The 21,805-nt window shown below is 37.3% G+C and overlaps 1 protein-coding gene across 1 annotated transcript in view; it reads right to left on the reverse strand.

Annotated features, from left to right (window-relative positions):
* Positions 1-21,159, reverse strand: part of PARP4 (poly(ADP-ribose) polymerase family member 4) — a 47,764-nt gene extending 26,605 nt beyond the window's left edge. The window contains exons 1-14 of the mRNA XM_032195875.1: positions 21,013-21,159; positions 17,398-17,530; positions 14,656-14,851; positions 13,610-13,730; positions 12,450-12,528; positions 11,779-11,892; positions 10,872-11,021; positions 9,468-9,605; positions 7,254-7,427; positions 5,596-5,756; positions 2,542-2,679; positions 1,652-1,750; positions 1,254-1,437; positions 318-480 (exon numbers count right to left, since the gene is read on the reverse strand). Coding sequence (XP_032051766.1) covers positions 318-480; positions 1,254-1,437; positions 1,652-1,750; positions 2,542-2,679; positions 5,596-5,756; positions 7,254-7,427; positions 9,468-9,605; positions 10,872-11,021; positions 11,779-11,892; positions 12,450-12,528; positions 13,610-13,730; positions 14,656-14,851; positions 17,398-17,523 — 1,843 coding nt within the window. The 5' untranslated portion in view covers positions 17,524-17,530; positions 21,013-21,159. The remainder of the gene's footprint in view (positions 1-317; positions 481-1,253; positions 1,438-1,651; positions 1,751-2,541; positions 2,680-5,595; positions 5,757-7,253; positions 7,428-9,467; positions 9,606-10,871; positions 11,022-11,778; positions 11,893-12,449; positions 12,529-13,609; positions 13,731-14,655; positions 14,852-17,397; positions 17,531-21,012) is intronic.
* Positions 21,160-21,805: the final 646 nt, after the last annotated feature.

The following is a 21,805-nucleotide window of genomic DNA, read 5'->3' on the forward strand; positions in this document are numbered from 1 at the left end:
CAAGGTCTTTGTTTAAAACCTTGCATTTGAATTATTAAAAGACCATCTCATGATTTATGCAAAAGTGCTTCTTGTGCTTCTCTTGAAACACACTGTGACAGGAGGAGTTCCAACTATCATTGGTAATTAGGCTTACAGGAAATCTGTTAAACAGATGCTACATGGATGCCACATAACTAATTTGGTAACATCCACAAATAAACTTCAAATGATTTTTTAATAAGCTAGCTGCATACAAGAACTTTAAAAAGCATTCTGATAAATATTTAGGGAACTTTGAAAGCAAGCCAAGAGTACAAACAGAAAATATTTCTTACTTTCATTCTGTACATGACATTGTGACTCTGTCTCACTGTTATCTTTCACCAGTTCCACCCCAGTTCCAGGCTGAAATGGTTTTATTTGATCTTCAGGAAGACAAAACTTAACAACATATCTAATTTTAACCTGTGCGGTTTTGTACACAACAAATTCATCATCCTGGAAGAGCAAAGAAAGGTATTTCACAATTAAAAAAAAGCTGTTGATAATATTTTAAAAATGCAGATTTATTAAGAGATGAATCTAAATGACATCACTTTTGATAAATACTAAAAATATGACTTTTTTTTTTTTACTCCCCTAATCTCTCCTTATTACTACCATTTACATCTGTTATGTTTGCTTTCTCCACATTCCTTATATTTCTTACTCACTGTAACGCACAATCATTCTTCAGAACAACTAAGAACAAAAAGAAATAAAAAAAATTGGTGGATATCTAGCCAGTGACTTTATCTGTTTGTGTACCAGTAAGGCTTTCATCATCACCTTTGAGTATCAACCTTTAAGGACCGGGATTTTACCAGTTGGATTCTATTATAAAACAGTGAACCTTCCATGGTGGTGATTTCTTATTCCATACAAAGCACTTTTGTATGGAATAAGATGGTAATGGTGTAAAGAACACCATTTCCAAATAGCAATTTCAATGTCATAAATCAGATATTTATAGGATGATTCAGTTATAATAAAAAAGAATGCTAACATACTTCTTTTAAGTATTGCTTTCTTGCAGAAATTTTAAATCTCCTCGTAACCAGTAACTTAGAACCTTAGATGTTTTATATGTACTTTACAGGCTGTAAAATAGACAAAAGTGATTCTGTGCATTACGGTCTAGTGATTTAGTGTCTGAACTGGAATATACAGGTTATACTAATTCTGTTATCTATCACTGGTATAAATAAATCCTAACACTGCAGGATCAGTACCTCGAAGTCTGAAGAGATGTCTGCTGTCTTACGGACTCCATGTACACTGTTATAACCTGATGGTGCATCATTTAATGAAAAATCTCGTTCATACAAATCTAAACAGGATCCAAGTGCCACATCACAAACTGCAAGGAGTCGGCTTCCATCCATTTCACTGGGTGAAGAATACTTAATACTGGCACTATATGAAAGAAAAGATCATACACATTTTATTAAAATTGATTTTAAAGTAAAGCTCCTAGGAGTTCAAGGATACACAAATACTTTTGAACAGATGATCAGGAAAGAAATAATAATTAAATTACCTTAAGAGTATTAAACATTTTATCTATTTAATTTGCAAAGCAAAAAGAATACACAAGGGATATTATCAAAAGATATTGTCTTATTCACACCTAACAGAATCACTGAAGTAAATGCCACTTCCCAGATTTCCAATGTCAGTTCTTTCCAGGCCATGATCTTCAACAACCACTTTTGGCAAGAGGAGTCCTCTAGAGGGAAAAAAAAAAAAAAAGTCACAAAAGTCACACAATGAATGAAGTTCAAAATACTTTTGCATAAAATATGTGGGCTAATACATGTTGTGCAATTATGAACCACAGAGGATTAAGTCAAATACACTTTACAAAAACCATACATAGAGACTCAAGGAAAATCAAGTCTATTCATCAAAAATAAATCCCAAAGCCATATGAATCACCAAGACATTGACTACATAAGCTATTGAGACTGTTTGCTTTTTTCATTTAGCAGAAAAGCAACACATTTCCCAGACTCATTACTATGCCTGAGTAAATCCATAGAATTGTCATAAAACTAGATATTGCATTATTCCAGGAAATTACGATAATCTAAAATTATTTCTGATAAAATGGTCATAGGTAAATAATGTGGAAGTGGACGGGAAGACAAGAAGTGGAAGGACGACATCATTAATGGAATTCGTTCCTAAAACAGAGTAAATTATCCATGCAGCCATTAATCTCCCATTCTCTCCATTTTGTCATCTTTCATCTGGATTTAAACTACAGCCCTCCTCATCATAACCAAATAGCTCCATCTCAATGCTAATCCAGCTGGAAAGTAATCACATTTATCATTACAAAAGAATGATTTCCCTTCCGGGGTTCTGCAGAAGGATATGAATAGTTATATAAATGTTAACAGTAAAAAAATAATGTAAAAGTTTCACAAAAGAAAGCATTTTTTAAAATCCAATATATTTAATTATATATAATTAACCCTAACCCAATGTCACAAAAAATGGAATGTAAATTTTTACCTGGAGAGAATTCCCATGAAATTGCGCACAGATGATGCATGGAATAAGGATCGAATATTTCCAAGACTGCCCAGAAATTCTGCTGTTTCACTTACTCTGCCAACACTATACACTTGTAAAATTCTCACTGGACAATCACTGCAAGAAATTTGAAATGATCTTTGACTTCAAAAACTTGTTTAAGAACAATCTACTGCCAAGAGATAATGCCTTGTAGTAAATCTCAAAGTAACATTAAATCTTTGGTTTTGGTGGTTTTGGTTAGCAATTTGCGAGGCAAAAAAATATGATAACAGCAGTAAGAGACAAAAAAAAAAAGAAAAAAAAAAAAGATAACAGCAATTACTGAAAACACCAGAGATATTTAAAACCTATGACAAAGTTCAAGATTTATTCAGACATTCAGGGAGAAATAAAATACGCAAAGACGTAAAATGTAAAATACGTAAAGTCAGATGAAATTATCTCATTTGATATTTTGGAACCTAAATTCACAGATGTGATGTATAAAGCCCATATAACTCCATGCACTGCAGAGTCTGGCATTATATAAATTATTGCCAAATCTATCTTGTACTAAAAATTCTCCTACTGCGAAGGCTCATATAACTCACCATCTTGGCTGAACCCTGAACATCTTAGCATATTCAGGCTATCTGAATGTAGCAACTTGGACTTCCCAATTAAGAAATACACTTGAGAGGAGGAAAACTTAGGTTGCAGTCCCACCTCCAGCAAGATTTATGTGTTTTTCATACAGTAGTTACTGGGCAGAGCACACACCAGGATTTACGTCCTTCCCTTGTGATTACACTAAGCAACAGATTCAGACTTCCAGACTTCTTTCCATTTTTCTTACCAGCTGAATGCTTTATTTAGCTGCTTGTATAGAGGCCCAAGTGGGAAACTGTGTGCTCACCACCTTCCTTCTGCTTTACCAGTCTGCTATGTACACGTCTTTGGAACATGCTTCCTCTGATGACAGAGCCTAGACTGGGGACTGGATTGCTCAAGAGTGGCAAGGTAGCAATGCCTTAAGAAATACCCAGAAGATAGTATGAGGATTCTAGGATTCCTGACTGTCACACAGTGAGGAACCTTAGGATTTACAAAACAACTAAGTAGAGGACTTAGGGATCACAATTTTAAATTTAGATAAATAAAGTAGGCAGTACACTTGGAAAGTAAAAGCAAATCAAGCCTTTGCTTACAAGTCAGAGCTTCATGCTTTTAAGATTTAGTAAACTTCAGTGAGTCTTGAGTTCCTAAATGCTAAAACAATATTGGTAAAACAATATGCTAAACAAAATGCTAAAACAATACTGGTAAACAATTTATAAACATACTATATGAACTTCATTTTTTTTTTTGAGAGAATTTGGACCCTGAGCCTTTAGTATGTTTCTACTGCAGTTGATTTTTTTTTTTGAGATTGCTTTTAGTTAAAACACTAAGTTTGCAAGTGCAGAGACTGAAAGGCACTAAATATGCTCCAATTCTTGCAATTTAATTATGCTTTGTTATCTTTCATATAAAAAAAAAAGACAAAATTTTGGGTGAAAAATCCCGTGCTTGTAACTAGTTAGAAGATCATAGAGCCTATTAATTAGTTTATAGGCCCTAAATTTGATAACTGTGATCCACAAAGAGCAGTCCTGTGGGCTCACATAACAGCTAATTTCCAAAAGGCTTACTTAATTGGTTCTGTCTCAAAGAACTTTAAGGTGGAATTGAGTCACATAAACTCTTTCTATTAATTTTAAATGACTTCATTTAGACAAAATGTCAAGTATCACAAGTACTGAACTTTGCCAAAAACCAGCAGAAGGTTGCATGTTTGAGCACAGCGCTCCTTCCATATTTGAGCAATTCATATTTGGGTACAACTGCTTAGTAACCAGCAGTTGCTAGGGTTTAGGCCTTAGCAAGGGCCTGAGCTGCTTAACGCTACATTTACTCAGTAAAAACAGACTTGAAGTGAAGTGCTCACTATATAACTACCTGAAAGGAGGTTGCAACAAGGAGGGCATTGATCTCTTTTCTCAGGTGACAAGTGATAGAACACAAGGCAATGGCCTCGAGTTACACCAAGGGAGGTTTAGATTGGGTATCAGGAAGAATTTCTTCATGGAAAGGGTGGTTAGGCATTGGAACGGGCTGCCCAGGGAGGTGACAGAGTCACCATCCCTGGAGGTATTTCAGAGCCATGTGGATGTGGTGCTTAGGGACAGGGTTTAGTGGTGGATTTGGTGTTAGGTGACGGTTGGACTTGATGATCTTAAGGGACTTTTCCAACCTAAACAATTCTATGATTCTATATAGCTGAACTGAAGCCCACTCCATTCTACTATGCATCAATGATTATTCATTGATTATTCAATTTCTAGAATGACATTCTCTTTAAATTTATTTCTCCATGTTTATCCATTTTTACATTTCATTAGTTAATCAAAAAACACAGGGTACCCAGTCAGAAGCCAATGTCAAGAACATTAAATAGAATAGTACGCAAATCCACAGAATAGATTCCCAGAAATACATGTTTTTCATACAACTGAAAGCTACCTGAAAAGGGACATCAAGTTCTGTAGATAATAAAAAGATGACCAGGTAGTCCACCTCTCCTCCCCACCTACTCCATCATATTTATTCTAATAATACACATAAAGAAATATTTGTTTTTCTCAGCAACCCCCCAAGTTTTATTTTCATGTTCGCTTTCCCTGTATTCTATGAAATACCTGGTAATAAATATTGCAAAGCAGAATGAACAAGCCTAAAAGCCATATATCTTCTTGAAATAGCTCCTATATATAGACAGCTTTTCACAATCTGAAAAGGGGAAAAAATTAACAATCTCATTTTCAGTTTTCTGAATTTACTTCCATTGGTTCTAGTATAGGTTATGGCAAATATGCCTGCTCTGCAATCCCATTAGTTTGACACTGCATAGTAACACTGCATAGAACCTAATAATTCATTCCTTTTTAGAGGTGTTTTGTGCACCATACCTTGCATGTTGCTAGAATCATTGCACAACTATTAAACACTCACTTGTAATTCTTTTTTAACACTTGCTGTGCAACATAGCGATATTCATCACTTATTGGATCAATAGCTTCAATCTTGCACCTCAGGGCTTGGTATTTGGCCAAAGATGTTGGGTTTGGGCATGACATATTTGTTTCCTGTATATTAAGCATGTCTCGGATGAGCTACAAAATAAAGACAAATTTATAAATACTTGTTAGATTTTAATTAAGAAACCACACAAAACAGACTAAATTAGATAAAGTGCCAGTGCAGCAACAACAAAAAGAATATGGAAAAGAACATTTCCACTGGCTAGATAACAAGTGGAACACGAGCAAATAGCTGTAGAATCCCATGAAAACAAAACAGAAAAAAAAACACGTATGCAGGTGATAAATTGTTTCTGTACAACTGCAAATCAAGTTTTGCATCGAGCCTGCTCATAACAGCTCCAGGGACCAGTATTTGTGCTTGGATACCATTTTGATTTTGCTTTTGAGGCAATCCTGACTTACTATAATCTTACCATATTGTCCCTGATGCCCCTGTCCAGTTAGGGCAATAGCACAAGGCATCCATGTACTTTTCTCAGATCAAGAAGGACACCTAACTTAAAAAAAAAAAAAAAAAAAAAAAAAAAAAGTAACGCTAAACTTCACTGAGTCATGGGAAAACTTTATGAGACATAGTAGTTTTTTGATAGCAGAAGGCTTCCAAGGTTAAAAGTGCTATTAACATTTACTCTTTTAGAATGATAGAGAGCCACCTTCTCTCTACCTCTCCCCCTTTATTTTTTGTAACTTACAGAAGACTGACTTCTGGATATCCTTTGCCAAAACCAAGAAGTATCTCCGTTGGAATCTACGGAATTTACATTACAATTGTAATACAAGGAGAAAATTTGAGTTTGCTCTACAGTTACAAGTATGATGTAGTTGTCAGGGCCATGAGTGCCTCTCACCTCTCCCGAAACTCTGGCTGCTTGAGTTTTGAGCAGGCTTTGACTGTGAAGATTTGGGGCCTGAAAAAGAGCTGTGGGAAAACTTAGTGGAATCCTGCCCCTTCTCTGCTCAAGAGATGCAATTACGCTAAGGCTCTTGTCCTTGGTTTCTTGGCTGAGCTATGTTGCAGACGTGTCTACATCCAGCCTCGTATGTCCTTGGTTCTGACTCAGATCCTGTGAACCTGAGTTCCTAGTTAGACCTTGGACCAGCTGGAAAAGCCCATGATGAGGCGGCAATCTGGACCATTGTCTGACCCTGCTAACTGGCACCAGCAGTCACTATCTGCTGCTCTGCTCCTAACTAAGTACCTCAGTACTTCCCTGTCAGTGTTTTGTATGTAGTTTATGATAGTGAATAGAAACTGATTATGTGTATGCTTGAGCAGTTGCCAGGGTCAGCAGGATGATAAGATCAGTTTCATGTGTCTCATTTAATCCAGCTGAAGATACCATTATAACAATAATTGCAGTTGAAACTCTGTCACAATCTGGATGGCAATTGATCCTCTTCTTCAACATGTTCAGTACCTGCCATGAGCATTACTTTATTCATAAAATTCCAGTAAATGACTTTTTTAAACTGACAGTCTGTGACTGTTGATTTATCTACCGAGTGTGTTCAAAACTCGTGTAGCACATTGTAGACTGGGGCTTACTATCAGTCTGGAAAAGTTACCTGACACAGGTCCTGTTTTCTAGATAACAGCTTTTTGGAAACTTCGTAGTCTATTTCAGTCTTGTGACGTATAAGTTCATAGAATTCCATCATCATCTTTTGTAGCGCTGCCTCATCAGCTCCCTCATCCAGTGCATTCTTTACCTGGAGCAAAATACCTTCTGCTTTGCTCACCTTTAAGAGAAGAGATTATTAAGCTGAAAGCCATCACAAAATTACTGGTAGAACACAAAGCAACAAATACTGAAAACGAAAAATTTGATTCCATGTTGAAATAAAACTTGAACTGTTAATGCAATATCCAGCAAAAATATACTTGCATCTCAGATATGAAAATAGTTTTAGATGTCAGACATTATTCTACCCTTATACTAGGCTACTTGCTAAGTACCTTGGAAGAGCTAAGAGGCAGTAAAATAACCTGTCTGAAATAAAACAGAATATGAATCAGATTGAAAGATAGTGATACTTGACATCCTGTTGATTCACATTGTTAGCTTTAATATATTGATGAAATAACTACATATATTAGATGATAATAAATTTCTTACTAAATTTCTAACTGCAATAATTTATCCTAAAATACATAAAACAGAGTAGAAATACTATTTATAAAATGCAACCTACTGATCAAAAGTAATGAGTCATTTTAGACAGTTTCTCTAGACAGATAATCTATATATTTGCTTGTGTCTGCATATTCATTCTCAACTGGAAATTTTTCACAGAATGCTCTATGTTACTTTTTATTCTTGGGGCAGGAGGAAAAAGGCAAAGTGCTCTTTAATTTACATGAGCCATATGCAACAGCTAGTAAAATGCTGACACTAGAGGCTGCATAACAAAGTCTTACTGCAGTTCAATATTGACCCAAGGCTGGTCTCAGTCTCACAAAGGCCTTCAGAAAAAAATGGAAAGTTAATCTAATTGAATAGCAACCCACTTCTTTGTTTCAAATATCCAGAGATTTTTATTTTTATTTTTATTTTATTTCTACACAAATGCTATTTCTCTTGCAAACTAATTATAAGTGGGAAAAGGTAGTGAAAACACTTTTAGCATATTCTTACAAATCTCTGCATTGGGATGCAGAGTCTTTTAGGTCTATGATTCAGCTTTCTCAAAAACTACCAATGATTGAACATTATTTATCAAATTATCAACTATTTGTCAAATTTTACCTACCTATCCTATGGTAGGAATCTTGATATTGAAACAATTGCATCTCACAGAAAACATCTACAATAAACAGAATTTCCTTTGTCTTTGCTGATTTATGAAATGCACTCACTACTGTCTTTGAGTTAATGTATAAAGCATCACTATTGTATCACTTACCCATCACAATCTACATGAGTGTATACTTCCATATTAAAAAGTGAAAGGAATATTCTCCTACCATAGATCAATTGATCAAAATTCAAATCACAAATCAGAAGTGTCTTATGTATGAAGATCAGGGCAAAGTCATTCCAGAATTAGGGAACTTCTACTGGCAAAGCTCTTCCAATTTAAAACCAACATAATCTCCGAATATTTTTTCCTCCAGTACTAACAAAGATGAAAAAACTTGCTGTCTTAAGCAGCCATGACTTAAATTATACAAACTTAAATCACATGAATAAACATTAGCCTCCTAACTGTTTAGGAAAGAAAGCAAAACCACTGAGGTAAGTGGAAAAAAAAGATTAAATGAACCATAGAGTTAACAGAGGGATGGATAGGCAATTTCTTTCAGTAACAGTTGTAATATCCAAAGGCCTTCATGAGATGCCACATGTTAATTATATGTGTCATCTGATAATACAGTCATGGACTATAATTAAAACTATTTTTACTAATACAAGAGAAAGTCTGACTGAAATACAGTTGAAACATATTGGCAGAAGACAACAAACTACCATTATGCACTGTCTTCTACAACTATCTTTTTATGGGACTTGATAGAAGGGATCCTCCCATAAGCACTGTGTACATTACTATAAAATGGAAAAGACAGCCATCTGCTCTAGGGAGTACAGCAGGTTTTTAGTGTCATAATTCAAAATCAAAATTTGAGATAAAATTTCTGAAGCATGGATATGTTGACGTATAGGAGTACCCGATGTAATTACCAATTCCGATCTGAAACAGAACATTCTTGTTTGCTGGGTAAAAAATACTTATAATAGCATTTATGCATGGGTCCTCGTGGAGTAACAAGAATTAACTTACATCATTTAGACTTATGTTGTTTACTGATTCAAACAGTAGGCTATCCAGGTGACCAACAGCTTCTGCCCAGATCAGTTCCACAAAATCACTAACTTGCTGAGATATAGCACTTGAACTTATGGATTCTTCTAGAAGTAACTGTAGTAAAACAAACACAATTCAGTGGAAAGACAAAGATGCAAGAGGAACTTTCCTATTCTCGTCAACCATACAGTACACAATACACATTCATGCTTAATATAATTTCTTCAGTTCCATCAACTTGAAGGGAAGTTTTGCCTTTTTAACTCTTTCAGGTGGAGAGCATGGAAGGCAGGTGGCCATGATCTACCTTGAAAATTGGGACATAACATCTTGGAGAAGACAGAAGTTGATTTGTTTGATATCTTTAACATGATATTGTACTATCAGGTATGAGGACATAGTAGTTTTACACAGCTAGTAAAAGAACAGATAGTTCAAACCATCAGTGTTATAAAACACTGGAGATACTGTAACTATAGATGTAGTTCTCTGTAAGAAAGCTCTGGTGGGAAAGACATTATTACTGTGAAAACAAAAAATTGGAGTAGTAAAGCAACAGAAGACTACAAAGGCAATGAGTATTAGTGCAATTCATATATTCAATAAAAGTTGTGAAAACATATTTTCTCATCTGAGGAACATTCTTAAGTATTTACTTAGGCTTTTTATCATTGTTCTTCAAGTCTAGCACCTTCCACTAAACTTGATGACATTAAACAATTAGCACACAGTACATTACTTGTTTATACAGCATCAGCCATACAAACTCCTGAGATCCCTAGATGATGTATGTGGGCCACTGCTGGATATATTCTCTATTCCAACTGTGCCATAAAATGTAAGTTACATGGTGGAAGAGAGAAGTAGATGAAGTACAGTGAGAAAGTAAATGGGAAAAAAGCTTTCTCTCACAGTGCAAATATTTTAAATAGCAGTAAAACATTGTCTGAAAACTACTTTAGGGAGCAGAATCCAACATCTATTGCCACTGGAGGGAGTCCTGTCACTGATTTCAATAAGATCTATGCCAAGCCTATGACATCTGTATAGGGTGCAAAATAATGATGACAAAGTCATACACGATGTAATAATTTTGGTTGCTGTATTAGTACACCCTTCTTTAAAAAAAAAAAAGGTGGTGATAAACCTACAGAGAAAAAAATATAGTGAGTATGACTGTATTCACTTTTACTGTGTTTAAGTGCTTTGAAGATTTTCTTAATAGTCTTAAAACAATTTCAAAACATTTATCTATAAACAATTTATCTTAACCTATGACTGTATGACTGTAATCTAGACAGTGTTTACCACATTCAGAAATTTAGAAACTAAAACAAATAATTAAGGACAGAAAAGTGTAAACAAGTGAATTGTACAAGCCTTTTGCAATTTTGTAGAAGCTAAAAATCCTGCTTCTGGTGGAAAAGTTTCTCTGAGCAGGAATTCCTGGCTCTTCAGGTTCGCCACCAAAATATCATAATTTTCTCTTATTTCTTCAGCAGTCTTATTTACTATGAATTGTTTATTATTCTGTAAATTGAAAGAGCAAAGTTAGTTGGAGGAACTATAAATAGACGTATAGAATCAATTTTACCAGACACTGTGCTAACAGCTGACAAATCCACGCTCAACTTTTGGATTGTGGTTTATCAGGCTTCTGGCCAGGCCTCTTCCATGAGGGTTTGTGGGACATGAAGAACGAGCACAGGGCTCCGTATACAAGTTTCACAGTGACAAGTTGTTTAACCTAAATGTGTGCTGGAATAACTTTTTCTATTGATTGAGATATCCCAAGTTCACCCCTGATACAGCTCCTTTGATTTGAATTTAATGTTGCTACAATGACACAGACTGTCAGCGCTATACCAGAGCGCATACATAACTCATAGGCTGAGACATATCCTGAGGCTGCCCTCAAGACAGGCTTTTCTGTCTCTCAAGAGGATGCCCACACTATCATTCCTTATCACATTTTTGCAGTTAAACATCACACGGTTTAGATGTTACCAGGAACATGCATGTATCTGAGGCAGATGCATCCAGGACCATGCTGTGTTGCTGCTAAGCTCCAAAGCAGCTCTTTTGAGAGTTGTAAGCAAACACACAGAGTAGAGGAGCCAAATATGAATCAAACTTCTTATGATAAAGCTAATAGAAGGATATCCTACTATCTTTACGTAAGAAATCAGCCTGCAGGTAAGAATGAAGAGCATGTAAAGCTCTCTGGGACAGGAGTGTTCAATGTGCATAATGAAACAAACAGGTAATGTCAATGAGTGGCTCATACCTTGGTTCCATTTGAAGCACTGAAGTGTGCACACAGTCGAAACAGAAAGTCATACTGTTCTTGGGTGCACTGTAATTCAATAACTACAAAATCTTTGCTTCCCATGGAGTTAATCTAAATGGAGAGAGAAATAAAGACCCCGCCCCCCATTTAACGCTTAAGTATGTTTCATTTAGGTGATATTGCACCAAATGTTTCCCCCTGTCCTACTTATTTTTTTCACCCCACTTAGAACCACAAATTCTAGGGCTAAAAAAAAAAGCAAAATTACTCATTATTTGTATCATCGTAATGAGCAGAAGCTCCTCTCAGGGCTTCCTGTATGATTCCATCATTTCTGTGTTTTGAAAAGCTTTTTAATAAAAATGACTAACATTTACATTAGATTTAACACATAATAGCCATAATAATATATATCTAGTCACAAGCATATATGTGTCACTCTACTGCAATACTTTGGTGAGAACACTACACCAATAACAGAGGAGCTTTATTTTGGTAGAATGAGGCTGCACCGAAGGACAAAAAGTATTGAAGTACTTTCCAATACTCCTCTTTGCATTGCAGAACATGGTAACATAAAAGAATGATTGCTGATGTGTATAAAAATGCAAAACTTGTACTCATCTACCGATCATCCTACATTCTGTCACAGAAAGAGAAAGGCTTACTTTTTCAAGGATGTTGTATTTTGCAACTTCAAAATCTTGAGGGAAAAAAGGAGCATCCCGATCATTTTCAGTGTAAAATCTAGAACGGAATCAGAGCAATTGAAGTCACGTATGCCCTGTAAATACTGTGCTGTAACAGGCTGCAACATCACACTACAGCAAGAATTTATATAAGAACATAAATCTGGTTTTCAGCAGCAAAATAACAACAGAAAAGTTTTGAGAAATAAAATCCCACAGTGATAAACTGCTGACCTGCACTAGTAGGCCCTAATGTCTGATGTGAATTTGTAGATGAAGACTAGATTTCAACCTTCATCCTTTATAAAAACTATGGAAGCAAGAAAATACACAGATTTTCTTTGCCTGATTGCATGTTAATTTTTTAACACCTTGGTCAGCATTAGTCACCCGTGCTCCCTGATATTAATTCCTCTCTTATTCTTGATTTTCACATTAGGGTATGTTCTTGTAGTCATATCCTTCAGCATCAGGACTTTTAGACATAACTTCTAGTACATTCTGTGAGAGTAACTGAACACCTTCCCTATCACTGAACTGCACTCTCCGAAAGTGAAAGCTGCATTTTATTAATTCATTTTAAAACATGAGTGTTGGAGCTGGCTTTGTTCCTTTAAGTCAGTAATTAGTAACAGTTAGAACAATACTCTTTCCCTATCAAATAAGGGCAATCTCATGACCTTGATTTTCAGCTCTCCCAAGAATTTTCACAGGAGAGAGAGATGCTCAACACTTCTAAAAACAATGAACTGGACTTGAAAGCAAATAAAAACATAGGTGAACCAAACTACTAGAAAATAGGTGATGATAAACAGCTGCTGAGTTGGTAGAAGGTTTGCATCCATTAATGGGCTGGATTGCAGGTGTTTACTACAAAGACACTACTAGATGGAAAAATGTAAAATCAATTTCCACAGTCTGATTCAAAGGTACAAAAGGCAGAAGTAGTTATAAATTCATACAGATGGTATAGAAAGTGAAGAAAGAATAACTTTTTCCTTCACTACACTGTTGTTAAGGTACTAAACAATCTCCAGAAGAGATCTTGACCGCTGAAACAGATTGGAAGGTTTATTTTTAATTTTACATAAGTATCAACATAGATGTATCAAAACACATATTTAATTTTATCATTTTACCTGAGAGTCCCTACTTTGAACGCAATTTTGTTGTCACTTTCTTCTATAATAGTAGGATTGAGGTCATTGCTTTCATTTTGATTTGTGGCATTTTTGTTTTCAGATGATAGGTCTTCCAAACCTGCAATCAAAACATTTATTTACTTGGTAAATTATCTGGGTTCTCTAATTTAACTTACCCTAGGATCAGCTCTCTTGACCTGCTGGCAATGCTTTGCCAAATGCAGTCAAGAATGCTTTTAGACTTCTTATCACCAAGGGCACTATTGGTGGCTCATGTTCAATTTGGTGACCCCCCCAGGTCCTTTCCTGCACAGCTGCTTTCCAGCTGTGTGGCCCGAGTGTCCTGGTGCCTGGGGTTGTTCCTCCCCAGGTGCAGGGTTTAGCACTCCTTGAGGTTCTTGTCAGACCATTTCCCCAGCCTGTTGAGGACCCTTTGGATGGCAGCACAACCCTCTGCTGTATCTGCCACTCCTCCCAGTTCTGAGTCCACAGCAAACTTGCTGAGCGAACACTCTGCCCCATCATTCAATGAAGACATTAAAGAGGACTGGACCCAGTATTGACACCTGGGGTACTCTACTTGGTGCTAACCTTCAGCTAGACTTTGCATCACTAATCTCCATCCTCCAGGCCTGGCCATTCAGCCAGTTTTCAATCCACATTGCTGTCTGCCTCTTCAGCCCATAGTTCAATAGCTTATCTATGAGGATCTTATGAGATACAGTGTCAAAGGCCTTCCTGAAGTCCAGGTGGACAATCCCCACTGCCCACCCCTCATTTACCAGGCCAGCCATTTCATTTTAGAAGCTTATCAAGTTGGTCAAGCATGGGTTCCCCTTGGTGAATCCATGCTGATTGCTCCTGATGATTTTCTTGTCCTTCATGTGCTTCTAAATGGGCTTTAGGATTAGCTGCGCTATCACCTTTCTTTTCAGAAAAAATTCTTACTGATATCAACTTTATTCTCAGTATCCATGGTTGCTGATTTCTTAAAGCTTGATTTGAAATACTTATTGTGCTTACACCACGCCAAGTGTACCTACCGTGTCTGTCTGGCCATTGGTTCAAAGTGTCACCTTGTGATGTATTAACCTCATATGCATCAGTCGGCAAAAGCTTCCCATTTTCAACCGATTTCCAAATGATATCTGCATGTACAACAGGCAGCTGATATTTCCGAATAGTTTTTAGATCGTTACAACTGAGGACGTCAGCTGTATCCACAAGAACATGTGTACACTGAAAGACAGGTTACAATTACAACTGTTATACACACACAACTACAAAATTAATCCAAACTGTTTGCAGTCCATACTGGTAAAATCCTAGTCCAAAGGAAATATTTTAAACACAACCTTTTTGGATCACATTTCTTATTTAGAGACATGATACCTCTGCAACTCCTCCATAGACATCAGGGAGACTAAAATATGGCTAACTTCAGAGCGTGCCCATCTTTCTACAGTAATCACAGAGCTATGAGGGCAGCCAAGTGCCTAACGTTCTGTAGACCTTTTAGCAGTACACAGCAGGTCCAATAACAGGCCAAGCTCTATAGTGGCCAACTAGTTATAAATCCAATACTCTTTGGGATAACAGTATAAAAAAAGGCTGGACAGAGTCCTGAACAATCATAATGTGCTTTGTTAGCCTTATAAAGAACCTTACACTGCTTTACTGGAATCATATACATGATGAAAGTTTAAACTTTCTGCACAGTTTTGATGGTGGAGCTCAAAGGGTTGCAGTCAATGGGGCTGTACCTGACTGGTGTCACTAGTGGTGTTCCCCTGGGCTCAGTTCCAGGGCCAGTTCTGTACAACACTGTTATCAGTGATCTGGATGCAGGAGCTTAATGCATCCTCAGCAAGTTTGCTGCTGATACTAAACTGAGGGGTGCTGATGACTCCCTGCAGGGATGAGGGGCCTTGCAGAGGGTTCTACATACATTGGAGCACTGGGCAATCCTCAACAGCACAAAGCTCAACGAAGGAAAATGCTGGGTGCTGCAACTGAGATAACGTAATGCCAGACATAGGTACAGACAGAGAGAAGAGGCTGGAGGGCAGCTCAGCAGAAAGAGATTTGGAGGTGCTGGTTGACAGCACGCTCACCATGAGCCAGCAGTGCGCCCTGGGTAAACCACATTTTGAGATGCATTAAACACAGCATAGCCAGATGGTCAAAAGAGGTGATTCTCCTGCTATATTGAGAATTGGAGTGGACCCACCTCTAACATTGTGTGCAATGTTGGGCCCCACAACATAAAAAGGATGTTAAGGTGCTTGAAAGCGTCCACAGGAGTACAACAAAGCTGGTAAAAGGGCTGGAAGGGACACCACCCACTAGATCATGTTCTGCAGGGCCTCATCTAACCTGGTCTTGAAAGCAGCCTAGAAGATTCTGAATTTAGAGGACAAAGAAATCCACCATGTCTTTGGAATACTCTTGCTAGACCTCAATATGTTGTCCATCAATTCTTCACTTTCTTCCCTAAACAGATGTGCATTGTCAGAGTTACCATGAAAACTGTTGAGCTCCAGACAATATAATGTGCCTATGATATTCCTTTGCTTCACACATTCCTGTGCATTCCTTTTCTTAAAAAAAAAAATCAATCAATTTGTGCATAGATTGCACAAATCAATCTATGGATTCTTGAGGATATCAAATATTTTTTTTGTTTTTAAAATAACAGTCACCTATGGAAACTGTGTGTATTAACAGCAGATTTTAAACTAACTCACTCAGTGCTTTATAAGGAAATGTTACACAAGAGTGAGGGGGAGAAATTAGTTTGTTAATCATACTCTTCTTAAAATTAAAAAAGTATACAGAGAAAACAAAACAAAAAATCAAAATATGATGCATTATCTTGTTCCCAAGGCAGATTAGAAGAGCTCTAATATTTATGAGCTTGTTGCAAGTACTAGCTTCGTGGGGGGAACAAATAAATGTCATTTTCAAGTGGCAGAAGTGACAAAGCATTATGCCTTCACTATTAAGTGAGATAATTCACTCCCTGTTGCTGGCATGTGAATACTTATATTGCTTTGGCATTAGCATGTTCCTTGGCACTTCTAGACTCCACCAACTCACTTCCCCCAGCTTCCATGCATGGTTTGGAAGAGGAACATCACCACAACCATTCCCATAAGGCAGGCTGGATGTGGCCACTTAGCCCTGACGACCAAGAAAGTACACTAGTACAGACATGGGCCATGTCATGCTGCCTGGCCACAGTCCCTACAAACACTCCTGGGTGCAAAACGTGGCCTGCTGATTTCATTCCTGTGTGTGTCATAATTTATCCATGCTGCTTGTTCAGTATATACTCAAAACAGAAACCTGTATTTAAATTAACAACTGCAGTATCACAGACTTCTAACTCTACAACCATCTTTTCTCTGTAATCAAATGCTTGCATTAGTATAAACAACAAGCCCAAAACCCAATTCAGGGATGTGTCTCATTATTCAGAGCTTCTGCTCCCTGATGATGCGAGAAGAAAACCAACATGGCAACTTTATTCAGGAAAAAAAGCCTCCCTGATTCTTTTGTAGGGAGCGAATATTGCTCTTATTCTCTTTCTCTTTTTTTTTTTTTTTTATGAGACATTTCAGTTCTACAGAGATAGATGCATTAGAAATCTAAGCAGAAATACTGAACAGAGAAATAATCTCTACAATCCTTATTTCTCGGCATGAGGCAAGATTAACACTCAACAACACTTACACCACTTGGTATTTTCCTTCTGAGATCTCAGAAATAAATCTAGAACTTACCTTGCGATTAATCACATAATGAATTTCTCCACCATTTTCTTTTATGCATGCTCTTAGCCTGGTCTTCTCCTGAATGGGCAAGTTCCTCACTTTAACAAAGAACACACAGTCTGCAAAAATTGTCATTGCCCTCCTGTTAAGACAGAAAAAAGGAGTTTATTTTGGCTAAGAAATCTTTCATTTCTACTACCTACCTAAGTAGTTTCTCACCAAATATTCCCTTTTCAACTCTAGGAAGTTCCACAACAAATCCCATTTTATCAGCATGGTAATCAAATTGACAAAGAACATCTCTTAATCAGTTTTATTCACTTAAAAAAATAGATACAGAAAATTATTTAGTGTGACTTACATTTTCAGTCAAGTCATGGCTTGAACTAATTGTCAAACTCATACCTTGACCTTTTGCTGTTAGTATCCACTGTTAGTAAAGTGGAACGATCTTAGTTTAAACTGGAACAACTCTCCTTCTGGTCCCCTTTCACATGGTATCCTTATAAAACAACTGTTTTTTCAAGAATATGAACTATTTTTCATGTTTCTACTCAGTGCTGTACATGTAATCTTTAAAAAAAATAAATTAAAAAGAACTTCAGTAAATTGATCCAGATTAAACACAGCCTAACTACAGCAACAAAACCCACAAAAGGATGCACCAAGAAACAAAAAAACAACCCAGAACAAGAGACATTTAATCCAGATCTGTTTCCTGATTGAATTCATTTCTGGCCTAGGGCAAAGATTTACGCAGGCACAAAGGAATGTAACAAAAATTTACTGTAACAAAGATTTACACAGGCACTGAAAGTGATGGAGGAGCAGGGGAGAGATGGATGTGGGGTGACTGCTGCTCTTCTCAGCTGTGTCAGCCTAAATTGTCTGTAAAATAAATCGAATGAAAATTGGCTGTATGTCATTTGTGACAAACTATGCCAAGATATTAGAGGCTGGGAAAGTTTTATTTAATCAGAAGCAGAATTTATGATAACAAAATGTAAAGGCAGCGGCTAGTATAAACCACTACAATGCATATTAATTTTCCTGGAGACTCGTGAGTGTAAAGTCATTCTTATTTTAAAAACTGATGATGAATGATAAAGAAAATGATAGTGTAAATGAGAACACTATGCAGAGCACTGAGCTCTTTATACAGCATATCACAGCTTCAGCACATCACAGCTTTTCCAGGGTTTCAGAGCCTTTCACTGGTAAACAAAAGGGTAAAACTAAGTGTGAGCTAGAGGACTTAGTGACAAAGTGAGTTCACAGAGAACCCCAAACTAATTTCCCCACTAAACATATTTGAAGCATCGTGCCCAATTTAGTTTTCTTGGAAAGGCATTCAGACAGTATGCCACAAAACCACTTTGGGAACTCCTGACAACCAAAAGATTTGCCTTAAATTTGCATTGCTGCTCCAAGCCAAACTGCTAATGCTACAGGAACTAATACAAAGAGAATATATGCTTGTAAAGCAAACTATTCAGATCATAAATTCTTTTTTTGAATGATTATTTGGTTGCCAGTAAGCCATGGCCATATTTCAGATGGGGGGGGGGTTAGTATCAGTGTCGCTGGTAAAAACTTGTTTTTACTCAAATTGTTTCTATTTCTGGAAGGGCTATTTGATAATGTAATTTTTTCCACAGTGACTTAAGGACAAATACTTTTAACTGTGGGATAACTGGAAAAAAAAAAAAAAAAGAAAATCCAAAGTATTTGGCCTCTCCAATTTCATCCTGGAATCACAGAATGAGGCAAAACAAACAAGAGCTTGCTTGTTTGAAAATAAACATACTTCTTGTGTTGGCCAAAAATGTCCGAAATTAACTGCCATCTCTCTTGGACAAGCCATTCAGAGCAAAAATGACATTTCTCCAAATTGATGAGAGCTCCCACATACATGGCAGATTGTGGTTAAGCTCCTGTCCTTCTACTCCTAGAAACAAACAACGATGTTAAAAACCTCAAAAAGGAAAGCAGAAGCTGTTTGAACTACTTTCATTTACCACTTTATATTTTTACGTGCATTGTTAGAACTGTTTCTCTAGCAGTCTTTTAGGACTAAAATCTAACCTGTCACTGAATTACCCAACAGGTTCTTTTGGCTTAGAAATTCATATTGATCAATTGCACCAACGCCTTTACAAGGCCAACAAAGCTTTTACATCAAGTCTGTTCATTTTTGATTTAGTGTTGAGAGAAAACAACCCAAAAGATATTAACAAGGCAGAGAAAATTTTTAAGTGGCACTGACCATGGCATTTCAAAAGTGGTGTGTTTTTAACTCTGGTAAGCAGCTAAGCTTACCAGTCCCTCACTGCCTCTCACTCTCAGCTGGATGGAGGGAAGAGAATCAGAAGGCAAAAGTTAGAAACCTCCTGGGTTGAGATAAAGCCAGTTTAGGAAAGGAAAAACAAAACCAACCAAAAAAAAAAAAAAAAAAAAAACAAAGATGGAATATGTGTATTTTCTTACTCTATGGCATATTGGATTTTCAGTGAATGCAAATAAAGCTGTTCTTCACTGCAGTAAAAACTCTCAGATGGCAAGAGAGAGGGGGCAACAAAATTCATTTGAATTTAGGGTTTCAGGAAAACCTAGAAAATCCACACTATCAGACACAATTATATATATACAGAAAATCTGATCTCATAAAGGTAATCTATAGAAAGGGACTCCAAATCATCTACTACCCTACACATCTGAGAGAACTGGCAACATTGCAGTGATGATACATGTGTTTAGGTGAGGCAGACAGCAGATTAAGGATCAAAGGACACACGAAATCACTATACACTTGTATTTTGTGACTCTTGTGTTCTGCTGTCTGGCATTACCAGTGTTTTTGCCATAAAAGTACTCTGCTCACACACACAGAAATCCCCTACCTCTTCTTCCTGTATTTTAACTAAGGGTTTTTTGCAAGATACTATGTTATCTGAGGTGGCAATGATCTTTTAAGATGCAGCCATATGATTTGGCTTGGGTAGATTAATTTGTATCATATATAAAGGCAAATGTACCATTGCCAAAAGTTTCCCTTATTAAAAGCATCGTATTGGTCTGGGCACTGCCTCCCTTTGCACTGCAACACTGCAGGCACCAGATTTCTCAGCGTATTCTCTACAGCAGTGTCTGGATATTGCTCAAGTTTCCAGAAGTTGTCTCCTCAGGAAACAATGAATTCTATTCACACAGCCTAAACACACAGCTTATTAGGAGGGTAATGAAATATGTACAAGCTATCGCAAACATCATTCCTACCAATACATCCCTCTTTCACACAGAAACTTGAGAAGCAACTGAATTTGTAGCTCATATGTGGTACAAAACCCCACAAAATATTTTATATTGTGCTGGCTTATGAAAGCTATACAGCTAGGAACAAAGAAAAAAAATCTTGAGAGAAGTGATCTGCAAATAAACCGTAGTGTCGACCAGGAAGCAGAAAGGAATGCAAAATTTTGAGGGAACGGCAGATTCACTTCGCTAAGTTTGTCTGCGAAGTGGAGACCCCCCTCACCCCTTCTCTGCTCCCAGCATGACAGCTGTTAAATGGCCCCGATCCCACTCCTCTCTTTAGGATTTGGGTGAAAAACTGTTTACACTCACCCTCTCTGGCAGTTCCTCTTCCTGAACGATCTTCCTGCTTCCTCAACAGGGCAAAGGGCAACCGGAGCGCTGGGTGGAGGGAGGTAGGAAGGGCTGGGGCACACATATGCCTGCCTGCAAAATGCCCGAAGGGACCGCTACAGCAATCGTGACCCTGTCAAATAAAGAAACCAAGCAAAGTGCAGCCAACAGAACAGTAAGGAGCAGCAGCCCTCGCTGTGCTTGAAGGAGGAAACGCACTGTTAAAGTGAAAGTGAGCTTTGAAATACCTTACAGGCAGCTGGAAATGTAGCTGGAGCCTGTGCTGTCCCTCCTCAGCAGTTCTTCCCTCCTTTCAGTGAAAAGGACCTTATTCTCCTTCTTTACTGACCTCCGAATATCAGCCTCTCTTCTTTCTCCTATCTCCCTAGAGGATCAAGCATCATGGAGTTTTAGCAAAGCGTTTGGCTTTACTCCTTTTGAACTGCAAACTTTCCCAAATTCAAAATCCAAACAGAGAATGATTATAATTAACGTGTGTGTTGAGAATTAACAGCTCGTAAATACTTTCATAGCTGATAAGAAAGTTATGCAAAGGAAAACTGCTGACAATTGCTTCTGGCTTAATTCTTACAGTTTTAATTTAGCTTGGTGGAGATCCATAAGGCCCTAACGACCTCAGAAGTCGCGTGAACTTGTAGTTATATAGTTGTTATGTAGCTATGTAGTTAATTTGTAGTTATCAACCTGCAAGCTAGGGATCGTTGTCAGCAATGGACTGTGCTCCTAGCATGGAGAGGGAGCCCAACGTAAT

This window comes from Aythya fuligula, chromosome 1, assembly GCF_009819795.1.
Source record: "Aythya fuligula isolate bAytFul2 chromosome 1, bAytFul2.pri, whole genome shotgun sequence".
In the NCBI taxonomy this organism is placed as follows: Eukaryota; Metazoa; Chordata; class Aves; order Anseriformes; family Anatidae; genus Aythya; species Aythya fuligula.